The 14,830-nt window shown below is 36.9% G+C and overlaps 1 protein-coding gene across 9 annotated transcripts in view; it reads left to right on the forward strand.

The window, feature by feature from the left end:
- The window catches only part of IFT88 (intraflagellar transport 88), a 135,221-nt gene that overhangs the window by 2,620 nt on the left and 117,771 nt on the right, over positions 1 to 14,830 (forward strand). For 7 of the 9 annotated variants that reach the window (XR_006532511.2, XR_011506822.1, XM_014837166.3 and 4 more), the window contains exons 2-3: positions 9,137 to 9,232; positions 13,104 to 13,166. The exons of the other annotated variants lie outside the window; for them this stretch is intronic. Coding sequence is in view for 4 of the 7 variants with exons in the window: in XM_014837166.3 (XP_014692652.1) it covers positions 9,143 to 9,232; positions 13,104 to 13,166 (153 nt within the window). In the remaining 3 variants the exon portion in view is untranslated. The remainder of the gene's footprint in view (positions 1 to 9,136; positions 9,233 to 13,103; positions 13,167 to 14,830) is intronic. 9 annotated transcript variants of the gene reach the window in all.

The raw sequence follows: 14,830 nt of genomic DNA on the forward strand, positions 1-14,830 counted from the left end.
TGGATAAATTGTACATCATCAAAATTAAAAGCGTTTGTGCTTTAAAAGACACTCAAGAAAATGAAAGGCTAGTGCACAGAATGGGAGAAAATATTTACAAATCGTATGTCTGGTAAGGTTTAGATTCCAGAATATATTAGAGAATTCTTAATAATTCAGGTAAGACAGATAACCCAGTTTTTTTAAATGGGCAAAGCATCTGAATAGGCATTTCTGCAAAAAGATATACAATGGTTAATAAGCATATGAAAAGATGCCCAACATCGTAAGTCATCAGGAAAATGTAAATCAAAACCATAATGAGCACGGGGCCAGCCCGGTGGTGCAGTGGTTAAGTGCTCACGTTCTACTTTGGCGTCCCGGGGTTCGCTGGTTCGGATCCCGGGTGTGGACGTGGCACAACTTACCAAGCCATGCTGTGGTCGGCATCCCACATATAAAATGGAGGAAGATGGGCATGGATGTTAGCCCAGGGCCAGTCTTCCTCAGCAAAAAGAGGAGGATTGGCAGCAGATGGTAGCTCAAGGCTAATCTTCCTCAAAAAAAAGAAAAAAAACCCATAGTGAGCACACCCAGAGGGATCTACAAGTAGAATATATAACTATGTACCAGGGGGGTTTGGGGAGAAGAAGAAAAAAAACCCATAATGAGATAGCATTTCACACGCACTAGAATGACTATACTCAAAAAGAGGGACAATAAGAAGTGTTGGCTAGGACATGGAGAAACTGAAACCTTCATACATTCCTGGTGGGATGTAATACGGTGCAGCCACTTTGGAAAGCAGTCTTAGCAGTCCTCCAAAAGTTAAACATAGAATTTCCATATGACATAGTACTTCCATTCCTAGGTGTGTGCTCAATAGAATCAAAATACATGTCCATGCTAAAACGTGTACACAAATGTTCATAGCAGCATTATTCGTAATATCCAGAAAGTGGAAATAATTCAAGCGTCCATTAATTAATGAATAGATAAAATGTATATCCATACTATGGAATATCATTCAGCCATAAAAAGGAATGAAGTATGGATACATGCTGCAACATGATGAACCTTGGAAACATTATGCTAAGTGAAAGAAGCCAGACACAAAAGGTCACATATTGGGTGATTCTTTTTATATGAAATGTCCACAGTTGGCAAATACGTAGAGATAGAAAGTGGGTTAGTGCCATGGCCTGGGAAGAGGGAGGAATGGAGAGTGACTGCTAAAAGGCCCCAGGTTTCTTTATGGGGTGATGAAAACATCCTGGAATTAGTGGTGATGGTTACACAGCCTTGTAAATATACTAAAAACCACTGAATTGTATACCTTAAAATGGTAAATTTTATTTATTTTATTTTTTATTGTTTTTATTAATGTTATGATAGATTACAACCTTGTGAGATTTCAGTTGTACATTTTTGTTAGTCATGTTGTGGGTACACCTCTTCCCCCTTTGTGCCCTCCCCCCACCCCCCCTTTTCCCTGGTAACCACCGATCAGATCTCCTTGTCAATATGTTAACTTCCACCTATGAGTGGAGTCATATAGAGTTCGTCTTTCTCTGTCTGGCTTATTTCACTTAACATAGTACCCTCGAGGTCCATCCACGTTGCTGTGAATGGGCCAATTTTGTCTTTTTTTATGGCTGAGTAGTATTCCATTGTGTATATATACCATATCTTCTTTATCCAATCATCAGTTTCTGGGCATGTAGGTTGGTTCCACGTCTTGGCTATTGTAAATAATGCTGCGATGAACATAGGGGTGCAAGGGACTTTTGGGATTTCTGATTTCAGGTTCTTAGGGTAGACACCTAGTAATGGGATGGCTGGGTCATAGGGTATTTCTATTTTTAACTTTTTGAGAAATCTCCATACTGTTTTCCATAGTGGCTATACCAGTTTGCATTCCCACCAACAGTGTATGAGGGTTCCTTTTTCTCCACAACCTCTCCAACATTTGTCGCTCTTGGTTTTGGATGTTTTTGCCAATCTAACCGGTATAAGGTGACATCTTAGTGTAGTTTAGATTTGCATTTCCCTGATGATTAGCGATGATGAACATCTTTTCATGTGTCTATTGGCCGTATTTATATCTTCTTTTGAGAAATGTCTGTTCATGTCCTCTGCCCATTTTTTGATCAGGTTGTTTGTTTTTTTGTTGTTAAGCTGTGTGAGTTCTTTGTATATTATGGAGATTAATCCTTTGTCGGATAAGTGGCTTGTAAATATTTTTTCCCAATTAGTGAGCTGTTTTTTTGTTTCAATCCTGTTTTCCCTTGCCTTGAAGAAGCTCTTTAGTCTGATGAAGTCCCATTTGTTTATTCTTTCTATTGTTTCCCTCAACTGAGGAGTTATAGTGTCCGAAAAGATTCTTTTGAAACTGATGCCAAAGAGTGTACTGCCTATATTCTCTTCTAGAAGACTTATTGTTTCAGGCCTAATCTTTAGGTCTTTGATCCATTTTGAGTTTATTTTGGTGTGTGGTGAAAAAGAATGGTCAATTTTCAATCTTTTGCATGTGGCTGTCCAGTTTTCCCAGCACCATTTGTTGAAGAGACTTTCTTTTCTCCATTGTAGGCCCTCTGCTCCTTTGTCAAAGATTAGTTGTCCATAGATGTGTTGTTTTATCTCTGGGCTTTCAATTCTGTTCCATTGATCTGTGCACCTGTTTTTGTACCAGTACCATGCTGTTTTGATCACTGTAGCTTTGTAGTATGTTTTGAAATCGGGGATTGTGATTCCTCCGGCTTTGTTTTCTTGCTCAGGATTGCTTTAGCAATTCTCGGTCTTTTCTTGCCCCATGTGAATTTTAGGATTCTTTGTTCAATTTCTGTAAAGAATGTTCTTGGGATTCTGATTGGGATAGCGTTGAATCTGTAGATTGCTTTAGGTAGTATGGACATTTTAACTATGTTTATTCTTCCAATCCATGTGCATGGTATGTCTTTCCATCTCTTTATGTCGTTGTCAGTTTCTTTCAAGAAAGTCTTGTAGTTTTTGTTGTATAGATCCTTCACTTCCTTGGTTAAGTTTATCCCAAGGTATTTTATTCTTTTTGTTGCGATTGTGAATGAGATTGAGTTCTTGAGTTCTTTTTCTGTTAGTTCATTGTTAGTGTATAGAAATGCTACTGATTTATGTATGTTGATTTTATACCCTGCTACTTTGCTGTAGTTGTTGATTATTTCTAATAGTTTTTCTATGGATTCTTTGGGGTTTTCTATATATAAGATCATGTCGTCTGCAAACAGGGAGAGTTTTACTTCTTCATTACCTATTTGGATTCCTTTTATTTCTTTTTCCTGCTGAATTGCTCTGGCCAACACCTCCAGTACTATGTTGAATAGGAGTGGTGAAAGTGGGCACCCTTGTCTTGTTCCTGTCCTCAGAGGAATGGCTTTCAGTTTTTGTCCATTGAGTAAGATGTTGGCTGTGGGTTTGTCATATATGGCCTTTATTATGTTGAGGTACTTTCCTTCTATATCCATTTTATTGAGGGTTTTTATCATAAATGGGTGTTGGATCTTGTCGAATGCTTTCTCTGCATCTATTGAGATGATCATGTGGTTTTTGTTTTTCATTTTGTTGATGTAGTGTATCACATTGATTGACTTGCGGATGTTGAACCATCCCTGTGTCCCTGGTATAAATCCCACTCGATCATGGTATATAATCTTTTTGATGTCTTGCTGTATTTGGTTTGCCAGAATTTTGTTGAGGATTTTTGCATCTATGTTCATCAGTGATATCAGCCTGTAGTTCTCCTTCTTTGTGTTGTCCTTATCAGGTTTGGGGATCAGAGTGATGTTGGCTTCATAGAATGTGTTAGGGAGTACTCCATCTTCCTCAATTTTCTGGAATAGTTTGAGAAGAATAGGTATTAAGTCTTCTTTGAATGTTTGGTAGAATTCTCCAGTGAAGCCGTCTGGTCCTGGACTCTTATTTTTGGGGAGGTTTTTGATTACCGTTTCTATTTCCTTACTTGTGATTGGCCTATTCAGATTCTCCATTTCTTCCTGATTCAGTTTGGGGAGGTTGTAGGAGTCTAGGAAGTTGTCCATTTCTTCTAGGTTGTTCAATTTGTTGGCATATAGTTTTTCATAGTATTCTCTTATGATCCCTGGTATTTCATTGGTATCTGTTGTGATTTCTCCTTTCTCATTCCTAATTTTATTTATTTGAGATTTCTCTCTTCTTTTCTTGGTGAGTCTGGCTAAAGGTTTGTCGATTTTGTTAATTTTTTCGAGGAACCAACTCTTTGTTTCATTGATCCTTTCTACTGTCTTTTTTGTTTCAATATCGTTTATTTCTGCTCTTATTTTTATTATTTCCCTCCTTCTACTGACTCTGGGCTTTCTTCTTCTTTTTCTAGTTCTGTTAGGTGTCGTTTGAGGTTGCTTATGTGAGCTTTTTCTTGTTTAGTGAGGTGAGCCTGTATTGCGATGAATTTCCCTCTTAGGACTGCTTTTGCTGCATCCCAAATGATTTGGTATGTCGTGTTCTCATTTTCATTTGTCTCCAGATAATATTTGATTTCTTCTTTAATTTCTTCAAGGATCCATTGTTTGTTCAGAAGCGTGTTGTTTAGTCTCCACATTTTTGCACCTTTCTCTGCTTTTTTCTTGTAGTTGATTTCTAGTTTCATAGCATTATGATCAGAAAAGATGCTTGATATTATTTCATCTCTCTTGTATTTATTGATGCTTGCTTTGTTTCCCAAAATATGGTCAATCCTTGAGAATGTTCCATGTGCACTTGAGAAGAATGTGTAACCTGCTGTTTTTGGATGAAGTGTTCTATATATATCTATTAAGTCCATCTGGTCTAATTTTTCATTTAATTCTATTATTTCCTTGTTGATTTTCTGTCTGGATGTTCTGTCCATTGGTGTTAATGGGGTGTTGAGGTCCCCTACTATTTTTGTATCGTTGTTGATGTCTTCTTTTAGTTCTGTTAAGAGTTGCTTTACAAATTTTGGTGCTCCTGTGTTGTGTGTGTATATATTTATAAGTGTTATGTCTTCTTGGTGGAGCGTCCCTTTTATCATTATATACTGTCCCTCTTTGTCTTTCTTTATCTGTTTTGCTTTGAAGTCTACGTTGTCTGATATTAGTATAGCGACACCTGCTTTCTTTTGTTCATTATTAGCTTGGAGTATTGTTCTCCATCCCTTCACTCTGAGTCTGTCTTTGTCTTTGGGGCTGAGGTGTGTTTCCTGGAGGCAGCATATTGTTGGGTCTTGTTCTTTGATCCATCCTGCCACTCTGTGTCTTTTGATTGGGGAGTTCAATCCATTTACATTTAGAGTGATTATGGAGATGTGGGGGCCTACCACTGCCATTTTATGTCTTGTTTTCCGGTTTTCTTCAATTTCCTTTGTTTCTCGTCCCATGGTTTAATCTGTTCTGATGAAGAGCTGCTACTCTCTGTTGTTGTCCTTCTACATATCTCCTCTGCTCTTGGTTTTGTAGCCCCTTTCCTTTTTTGATTTTTCAGGAATGAGGGTTTTCCTGAGGATTTCCTGAAGAGGAGGTTTTATGGCAATGAACTCCCTTAATTTTTGTTTATCTGGGAAAGTTTTTATTTCTCCATCGTATTTGAAGGATATTTTCACTGGGTAGAGAATTCTCGGCTGTAGGTTTTTGTCCTTCAGATTTTTGAATATATCATTCCACTCTCTTCTAGCCTGTGAAGTTTCTGCTGAGAAATCTGCTGATAGCCTGATGGGGGTTCCTTTGTGGGTTAGTTTCTTCTGCCTGGCTGTCCTTAGTATTTTCTCCTTGTCGTTGACTTTTGCTAGCTTCACTACTATATGCCGTGGGGTTGGTCTTCTTGCATTGATAAAGTTTGGAGATCTATTGGCTTCTGTCACCTGAAGATCCATCTCTCTCACCAGATTTGGGAAGTTCTCAGCCATTATTTCTTTGAATAGGCTTTCTGCCCCTTTCTCCTTCTCTTCTCCCTCTGGTATACCTATAATCCTTATGTTGCATCTTCTAATTGTGTCTGATAATTCGCGGAGAGTTTCTTCATTTCTTTTTAGTCTTACTTCTCTCTCCTCCTCTGCCTGCAGCATTTCTATATTCCCATCTTCCAAATTGCTAATTCTTTCCTCCATATCATCGGCCCTACTGTTCAGTGCATCTAGATTTTTTTAAATCTCCTCTATTGTGTTCTTCATTTCCAGTATTTCTGTTTGGTAAAATGGTAAATTTTATGGTATGTGAATTATATCTCAAAAAGTTATTTTATGTAAAAATAATTTTTTAAAGGTTATGAATAGCCATTGAAACCAAGGATGAAGGAGTTAAAATTTCCCTGGATTAGGATGAAACCATGCCTGTACCCACAAGGTTGACGTGAGAAATAAAGTAATCAAATTTTCTAAGCTTGCTTTGCAGAATAGCAGGACAATAGCTGATAAGAGAGTAGCTTGCTGACAGCCCTCCCCCCAGCCTGACTAAGCATCTCGCAGCAGCACTGGGAAACTAAAATGACTAATTGTAAACTTTAGATGTCACAGATTAAAAATCCACCGCATGCAACACATAGAGCCGCCTTGAGTTAGCACATGTGATGCATAAAGAAATATGAAAGTTAGTGGCAGCCATACAGAGGACCCTTAAAACTTCAGCCCCTAAGGCCACATGCTCCCTTTCCCCGTCTTATTCTCACAATGTGCTTTGGAAAAATGCTTAGAACTGCACATAGGCAAGGATAATCAGTAACCGGTAGAAAGAATAACTTGTTAGCAGAAAACTTACGTCCTCTGCCCAAAGCTGTTCTTTCTGTCCCAGGTAACGAAGTACCTGATGTTTTATTAGATTCCTCAGGAATGTCACATTCAGCAGATCCGAAACTTTTTGTCTGTGGAGAGGCATCCACTGGTCTCTGGTCATCCATCACCTGACATTCCTGAACCCTGTTTGCCTATGTGAGTTGTTTCCAAATCAGTTCCCCTTTAAGATGTTTTTTTTAAGGACCATAGTCTGCCATCTTCTGATCAGCTAGCTCATCACTTAATAAAATTCTTTCTCTCTACCACCTTGCTTCTTAACTGATTGCCTTTTGTCTTGTGGCAAGCAGATCGAGCCCTTGCTTGGTATCAGCCACATATATTTGGCAATGTACTGAGTAATAAGATTAAGCTGAAATGTTTGTAAGAATTTACTGGCATGCTTAAAATTGTACAAGCTTTAAAGAAAATACGTATTTTAAGATGGACAAAGTAGTTCAATACTGCATTTCTTAAGTAACTAGCTGCCCCCACCTCCTCCCTAGTTGCCTAAAAATATTGACTGAATTTGATTGATTCTTCTTCCGGGAATTCGTCTCAGATTCTCTAGTAACTATTACATTTACAGTGTGTGGAATCAATAATTACGTTTCTTCCATGCTTCTGCTTTACTTTCTTTGACATCTGTTTTATTCTGTCTTGCATTTTGTCTCAACATTTTATTATGAAAGTTTTCAAATGTATAGCAGAGTTTAAAGAATTTTACAGTGAACATCATACCTGCTACATAGATTCTACCATTAACATTCTTCTGTGCTTGCTTTACCACATATCCATTTATCCATCTTATTTTTGTACATTTGAAACTGAATTACAGATACTCAGCTTTACTTGAAATAGTTAAGTATGCATATTAATTAAAGTTCATTTTTGCTTACAGTTTTTTCTTTCAAGAAGAAATTTACAAATAATGAAAAGCAGATATCGCTGATATGTGTTTGCTGAATTTTCACATGCATACTCCTGTGTAACCTAAACTGCTATCAAGATACAGAACATTTATCACCCCAGAAAAATCCCATCATTCCCTTCTCCATTCATTCCCTACCCCTAGCCCCTAAGAAGCAACCACTGTTCTGATTGTTTCTACCATAGTTTTGCCTGTTCTAGAACTTCAGATCAATGAAACAATACATAATGTTTTTGTATGGGACTTTTTTCACTCAGCATAATTGAGACTCTTCCATGTTGTTATATGTGTCATCAATGCATTATTTTTTATTGCCCAATAGTACTTCAGTGCATAAATATGCTGCATTTTGCTTATCCATTCTATTGATGGGCACCTAGTCTGCTTCTAGTTTTTGGCTATTATAAATAAAGCTCCAAAACCATTCTTAGACAAATCTTTTTGTAGACATATGTTTTCATTTCTCTTCGGTAAATAGTTTGGAGTTGAATTCCTGGGTCATACGATACATGTCAATTTTGTGAAACTGCCTGACTTTTTCCCAAAATTGTACCATTTAACACTATTATGAACAATATATGTGATTCCAGTTTTTCCATATCCTTGCTGACATTTTATGGTGTTGGTCTGTTTAATTTAGCCATTCCGATAGGTGTGTAGTGCTTTCTGCCTTGCATTGTAATTGACTATTACATACCTTTTTTCTGCACTTGACGCTACGTTCCTTGAAAATCAGTACAATCAACTGTTGTCGGTGTCACAATCCAATCTACACATCAGGATAGATGCGGAGAGGGCTGATGGCCACTCTGAGTTTATTATAACCAGCATTTCAATATATACATAGCTTACATCTGTTAAACATACACAGGTGTTCTGGATGAAGTAATTAGCGAATGCCAAGAATTCTTAGTGATTTCTCAAGGAGCCCTCCCTTGGCCTCCGTTTTGATATTATCATGCTATTGCTGTGCTCGTATACTTTCTCTCAGAGCATGCAAGGCCTCCTAGGCAACGGCCCCTCCTGCTCCCGATATCGTGTCTCCATCTGTGCCCCCTGGCAGCCGATGCCTGTCTTAGGTTGCCTACCCCTGGAGGTCTTACCCCTCATTGGCTAACTGGCCTTCTCACCTCCGGGTCACAGTTTGTTGGCAAGCTTTTTCCAGTGATTATTAACCCTTCCTGTGTCAGGGGCGGCTACAACTGTAACCCGGTCTAGTGCCTGTCACTGTCCTTGAAGGTAGTAGGTGTGGAATAAATGTGAAATGAGGGCAATGAGTGAATATTTTGACACCTATTTTTGAGAATTTGTCACGAAAAAAATTTTAAGCCATAAAAATATGTAGAGAAAATTTGACCAGAAAGGTTTAGTTATACTTTATTTCAATTAAGAATTATTTCTCATCTCAAGAACATATTTACACTGCCAATTTTTCATAGGTACAAATGATGCAAAATGTACACCTGGCCCCAGAGACAGATGAAGATGATCTTTATTCTGGATATAATGACTACAATCCAACCTATGATACTGAGGTAAAAAAATAAATAAATAAATAAAATCTCATTGTTTTTTATGTTTGCCTTTGTGGTAAAGCTGGTTCATGAAAACTTTGGATTTGAGGATTCTGCTTTATTATGCTTTAAATTAAGTAAGCTGATTAAAAGCCTAGAAAAGTGCTGCTACTGAAGACTCTACTAACTTCTACCAATGATAATAATAGCAACAGAAGGGAAAATCATGAGAAAAGTTATGGCAACAAATAAGTATCAATTATAGACTTGCGTTCTTCAGCACTAGTTATCTGAATGTGTAAGTTGAAATACTTACATCACTTGAAGTACCTAAAGTCAGTTTTGTTATTTCAGTGCTCTAAATTTGAAATGTGTAGAGTTATTTTTCTTCTTTCAAATTGTATAAGTATTTTATAGAAAAATTATGAAATAGAAATAAGTATAAAGAAAATTAAAATCATAGAAACTGTTACCACCCAGATATAACTGTTAATTAACTGATAGTGCCAAACATTACCTATGTATATACACATGTATCTGTATGTTTTGGATAAAATGGTATCACACTGTGTGTACTGTTTTGTAACCTGCTTTTTCTCTTTTATAATTATCCAGTTATGTCGACAAATCTATATCTGCGTAATATTTAGTGGTATAGTAATTTAAAAGATGAAATTGTTACCAAATTGAATATTTTAAGTCTTTTTACATCATTGTGAGAGTTATAGTTTCTGAATTGTAAACCAAACAAGAAAAAAAAAACCTCTTTATAAACTCATCTTGAATGCATGTGTGAAAAAAAGTAAAGATGAGGCTTATGAGCATTAATTTACTTGCTAGTATATAAGAATCAAATATTGGCATTTATATCACTTTAAACTAATTTAGGAAATCTCATACTATTCTAGAGTTTTTCATATAACTTTTAGTCATTTTTGAATTGTTTTTTCCTCTGGAGAAAAATGGTAGTCTGTGAGTTTGAGACCTAGAAAGAAAACAAGGAAAGAAACCAGATACCATTCACTGATTCTACATGAAAAAAAATCTAGGAGATGCTGATCATTGTAGAAACAAAATGACATAAATCCTGTCACTCAAAGATCCCCTTTATTAGATATTATCACCTGATGTTTTGTTGTGTTCCCTTGTCTTTAATATACACAGGTGTTTCCCTCCCTGTATACAAAAACGTGTGTGCGCGCACACACAAATATGATTATATAGACCCCTTTTAAAAAATTTGTATTAAAACGTAAGCATTTTCCTAAGTTAGTATAAATTATGAAAACCATTGAAATGTCCCCCTTCTCCTAGTTATAAAAGTTATGTATATAAAGAATATACATGCTCATTGTTGAAAAAATTACCCATAATCCCATCACACAGGATTAACTACTGTTGACATTTTGTTGCTGTCTTGCCTTCATGCATACCTACAGTTTTCTTTTAGCGGGTTTGGAATTGAACTACCATATACTTTTCTGTTTGCTTTTTTTACATTAACTACTTCATAAGCAAAGTTTCACGATACTAAAAATTTAAACAAATGCAATTTTAATGAGTGCATAATACTGAAGGTATACAGTTGATTATAACTATTTTCCAAACATAGGATATTTACATCCAGTTTTCTGATGTTGTAAATAATAACAATGTAATGAACAATTTTATGCATAAATAACTTTAGGTATTTTGTTCAAACATTTCCTTGGACAGAGTCCCGGAAGTGAAATTAATAGATCATGAATATGATCATTTTTAAAGCACCAGAGAAACTTCCTAACCCCTCAGGTCATCATAGTGTGGCTTCATATTTAATTTGAAGTGAACATTCAAAGTATCAGATGCAAAAATAAGTTATACAGTAAAATAAAAATGATATTTGGTTTGCCCATGGTTTCTTTTATCGTAATTAATTGGAATAATAAAAAGTTTAATATATAACTGAATTACTTGAAAAGTTGCTAAGATGTTGCATAGATTAGGCAAATTGTTAAATTATGAACAAAGAAAAAATTACAAAAGGTGTTAGTTTGGTATTTGTAATTGGAGAATTTGTTGACAATTTTTAGTTTGTTAGAATTCATTGAGCTGGTTAATCAAATTTTGCTAATAGTTTAGGAATATTGGAGGATTTCCTTTTCCTAAAACATCTGCCAAAGTAGTATAATTAATTATGCTGAAAGTTGCCTTTGGCTTTATATTTCATATGAAAATTGCCTAGTTTCTATGGCTGAGATTGTGTACTTATTTAATTTTATGTAGTTGATATGAAAGGTTATTTAAAGTAAAAATTAAATAAGATTGGGGCTGGCCCAGTGGCGTAGTGGTTAAATTTGTGCACTCCACTTTGGTGGCCCAGGGTTCGCAGGTTTGGATTGTGGGCGTGGACCTAACACAGCTTGTCAAGCCATGCTGTGGCAGCATCTCACATGAAATAGAGGAAGATTGGCACAAATGTTAGCTCAGCAACAATCTTCCTCAGCAAAAAAGAGGAAGATTGGCAACAGATGTTAGTTCAGGACCAATCTTCCTCTCACACACACACACACAAGTTAAAGAAGAACATTTGTACATAATAAAATGTTTAAAGTGCAGTTATTAACATCCTGGTTATATAAACATTTTACTTTGCAGTTTCAAAAGTTAATTGATATTGACTCTTATCTATTGTTTGTACTTATTTTTTAATAATCAGTAAGTATATTTTTGTGGGAAGTAGACTGAAATAAATCAGAGTCAAGTATGAGAATTGCGCATAACATTTATGAGGGGTTAGAGCCAGAGTTTGTGTTGGTGAAGGAGTAAGAAATAAAGGCTGGTTAGATTGGTGGTTGGTAAGACTGAGTCCTTTTGAGAGAGTCTTTTTATTTATTTAATTAATTTATTTTTTGAGGAAGATTAGCCCGGAGCTAACATCTGCTGCCAATCCTCCTCTTTTTGCTCAGGAAGATTGGCCCTGAGCTAACATCCGTGCCCATCTTCCTCCATTTTATACGTGGGATGCCTGCCACAGCATGGCTTGACAAGCGATGCCATGCCCACATCAGGGATCCGAACCAGCAAACCCCGGGCCAGCAAAGCGAAACGTGCGCACTTAACCGCTGCACCACCGGGCTGCCCCGAGAGAGTCTTTTTAAAAATGACATTTGTCCAGGAAACCCAGGAACACTTGTATCTTGCCCTTGACTGATGTTACTTTCCTTAGATTTCCTGAGGGAGAATATGAGTACAGGTCAGGCATCAGCAAAGCATAATAACATTTTATTTCAACCGAGGCTTTGGTTCCAAATGGCATTGTAGGCTAGGCTCTGTGGAGCCCTCAGTTTGCCTAGGTTAGCTCCAATCTGAATCTCAGACTTTACCTCTCCAGTGAGAGGAAAAGTGTTTGCCCGTTGCTTAGAGAACATATGGCCTTTTCTGTGCTAAGGCTTTCTCAGGTAGGGCTAGTAGTCATGGTCCCAGCGTATGGAAGAAGAGAGGAGAGGGAGAGAGAATGGACAGAAAGAAGGAGAGAGAGAGAAAGAGATTTGCTTCTTTGTTCTTACTGCTCTAGCTGCTTGGAAGACAGAAACAGAAGAAAGGCCATATCCTTGTGTACTTGATCTTTTAACCAGGCATAATATAGTGCCCATTTAAACAGTGGCTAATGTCCTACAAATTGACTGACATTGTCAGTACTCCTCTTCCTAGGGGAGGGAGGAGCCTTGATATTTTGGATAGTGTGAAGGGGGTATATTTGAGGACAGGAGTCCTTGAGCCCCCGACCTGGAAATCAACAGATGGGGTAAGATGAGTTATAGAGGATCATGAATACCAAACAGGAGAGGTTAAACATTTAAAAAAAAATTCTCACTTCTTGTTGAATGTTAAATTTGCATTTTTATTTTAGGAATTGGAGAATGACACAGCTTTTCAGCAAGCTGTGAGAACTAGCCATGGTAGAAGACCTCCAGTAAGTGAAATTTTTTTATTGTGGTAAAAAACACAACATAAAATTTACCATCTTAACCATTTTTAAATGTATCCTTCACTTAGTGTTAAATATATTCTCGTTGTGAAACAGATCTTCGGAACTTTTTCATCTTCCCAAACTGAAACTCTGTACCCATTAAACAACGAATCCCCACTCCCCTCCCTCCAGCCCCTGGCAGCCACCCTTCTACTTTCTGTCTCTATGAATTTGACTAATTTAGATACCTCATGTAAGTGGAATCATACACTATTTGTTTTTTTTTTTGTGACTGGTTTATTTCACTTAGGATAATGTTCTCAAGGTTCATCCATGTTGTAGCACGTGACAGGATTTCCTTCCTTTTTAAGGCTGAATAATATTCCGTAGGATGCGTATGTCACATTTTGTTTCATGACCTTTGGGTTGCTTCCACCTCTTGGCTGTTGTGAACAGTGCTACTATGAACATGGGTATGCAAATATCTCTTCAAGACCTGGTTTTCAATTCTTTGGACCCAGAAGTGGGATTGCTGCATCCTGTGGTATTTCTATTTTTAATTTTTTGAGGAACCTCCATACTGTTTTTTTTTTCTTTAAACTTTTTATTAAGATTGTGATAGTTTACAACCTTGTGAAATTTCAGTTATACATTATTGTTAGTCATGTTGTAGGTGCACCACTTCACCCTTTGTGCTCCCCCCTTTCCTCTGGTAACCACCAATCAGTTCTCTTTGTCTATATGTTTAACTTCCACCTATGAGTGGAGTCATACAGAGTTCATCTTTCTCTATCTGGCTTATTTCACTTAACATAATACCCTCACGGTCTATCCATGTTGTTGTAAATGGAGCAATTTTATCCTTTTTTACGGCTGAGTAGTATTCCATTGTATATATATACCGTATCTTCTTTATCCAGTCATCATTTGATGGGCACTTAGGTTGCTTCCACATCTTAGCTATTGTAAATAATGCTGCGATGAACATAGGGGTGCTTGGGACTTTTGGAATTGCTGATTTCAAGTTCTTTGGATAGATACCAAGTAGTGGGATGGTTGGGTCATAAGGTATTTCTATTTTTAATTTTTTGGGAAATCTCCATACTGTTTTCCATAGTGGCTGCACCAGTTTGCATTCCTACCAACAGTGTATGAGGGTTCCTTTTTCTCCACAACCTCTCCAACATTTCTCACTTTTTGTTTTGGATATCTTTGCCATTCTAACCGGTATAAGGTGACATCTTAGTGTAGTTTTGATTTGCATTTCCCTGATGATTAGTGATGATGAGCATCTTTTCATGTGTCTATTGGCCATCGTATATCTTCTTTGGAGAAATGTCTGTTCATGTCCCCTGCCCATTTTTTGATCAGGTTGTTTGATTTTTTGTTGTTGAGCTGTGTGAGTTCTTTGTATATTATGGAGATTAACCCTTTGTCAGATAAATAACTTATAAATTTTTTTCCCAACTAGTGGGTTGGTTTTTGTTTCCATCCTGTTTTCCCTTGCCTTGAAGAAGCTCTTTAGTCTGATGAAGTCCCATTTGTTTATTCTTTCTATTGTTTCCCTCAACTGAGGAGTTATGGTGTCTGAAAAGATCCTTTTGATACTGATGTCGAAGAGTGTACTGCCTATATTCTCTTCTTGAAGACTTATTGTTTCAGGTCTA

Source organism: Equus asinus, chromosome 11, assembly GCF_041296235.1.
Source record: "Equus asinus isolate D_3611 breed Donkey chromosome 11, EquAss-T2T_v2, whole genome shotgun sequence".
Classification (NCBI taxonomy): Eukaryota; Metazoa; Chordata; class Mammalia; order Perissodactyla; family Equidae; genus Equus; species Equus asinus.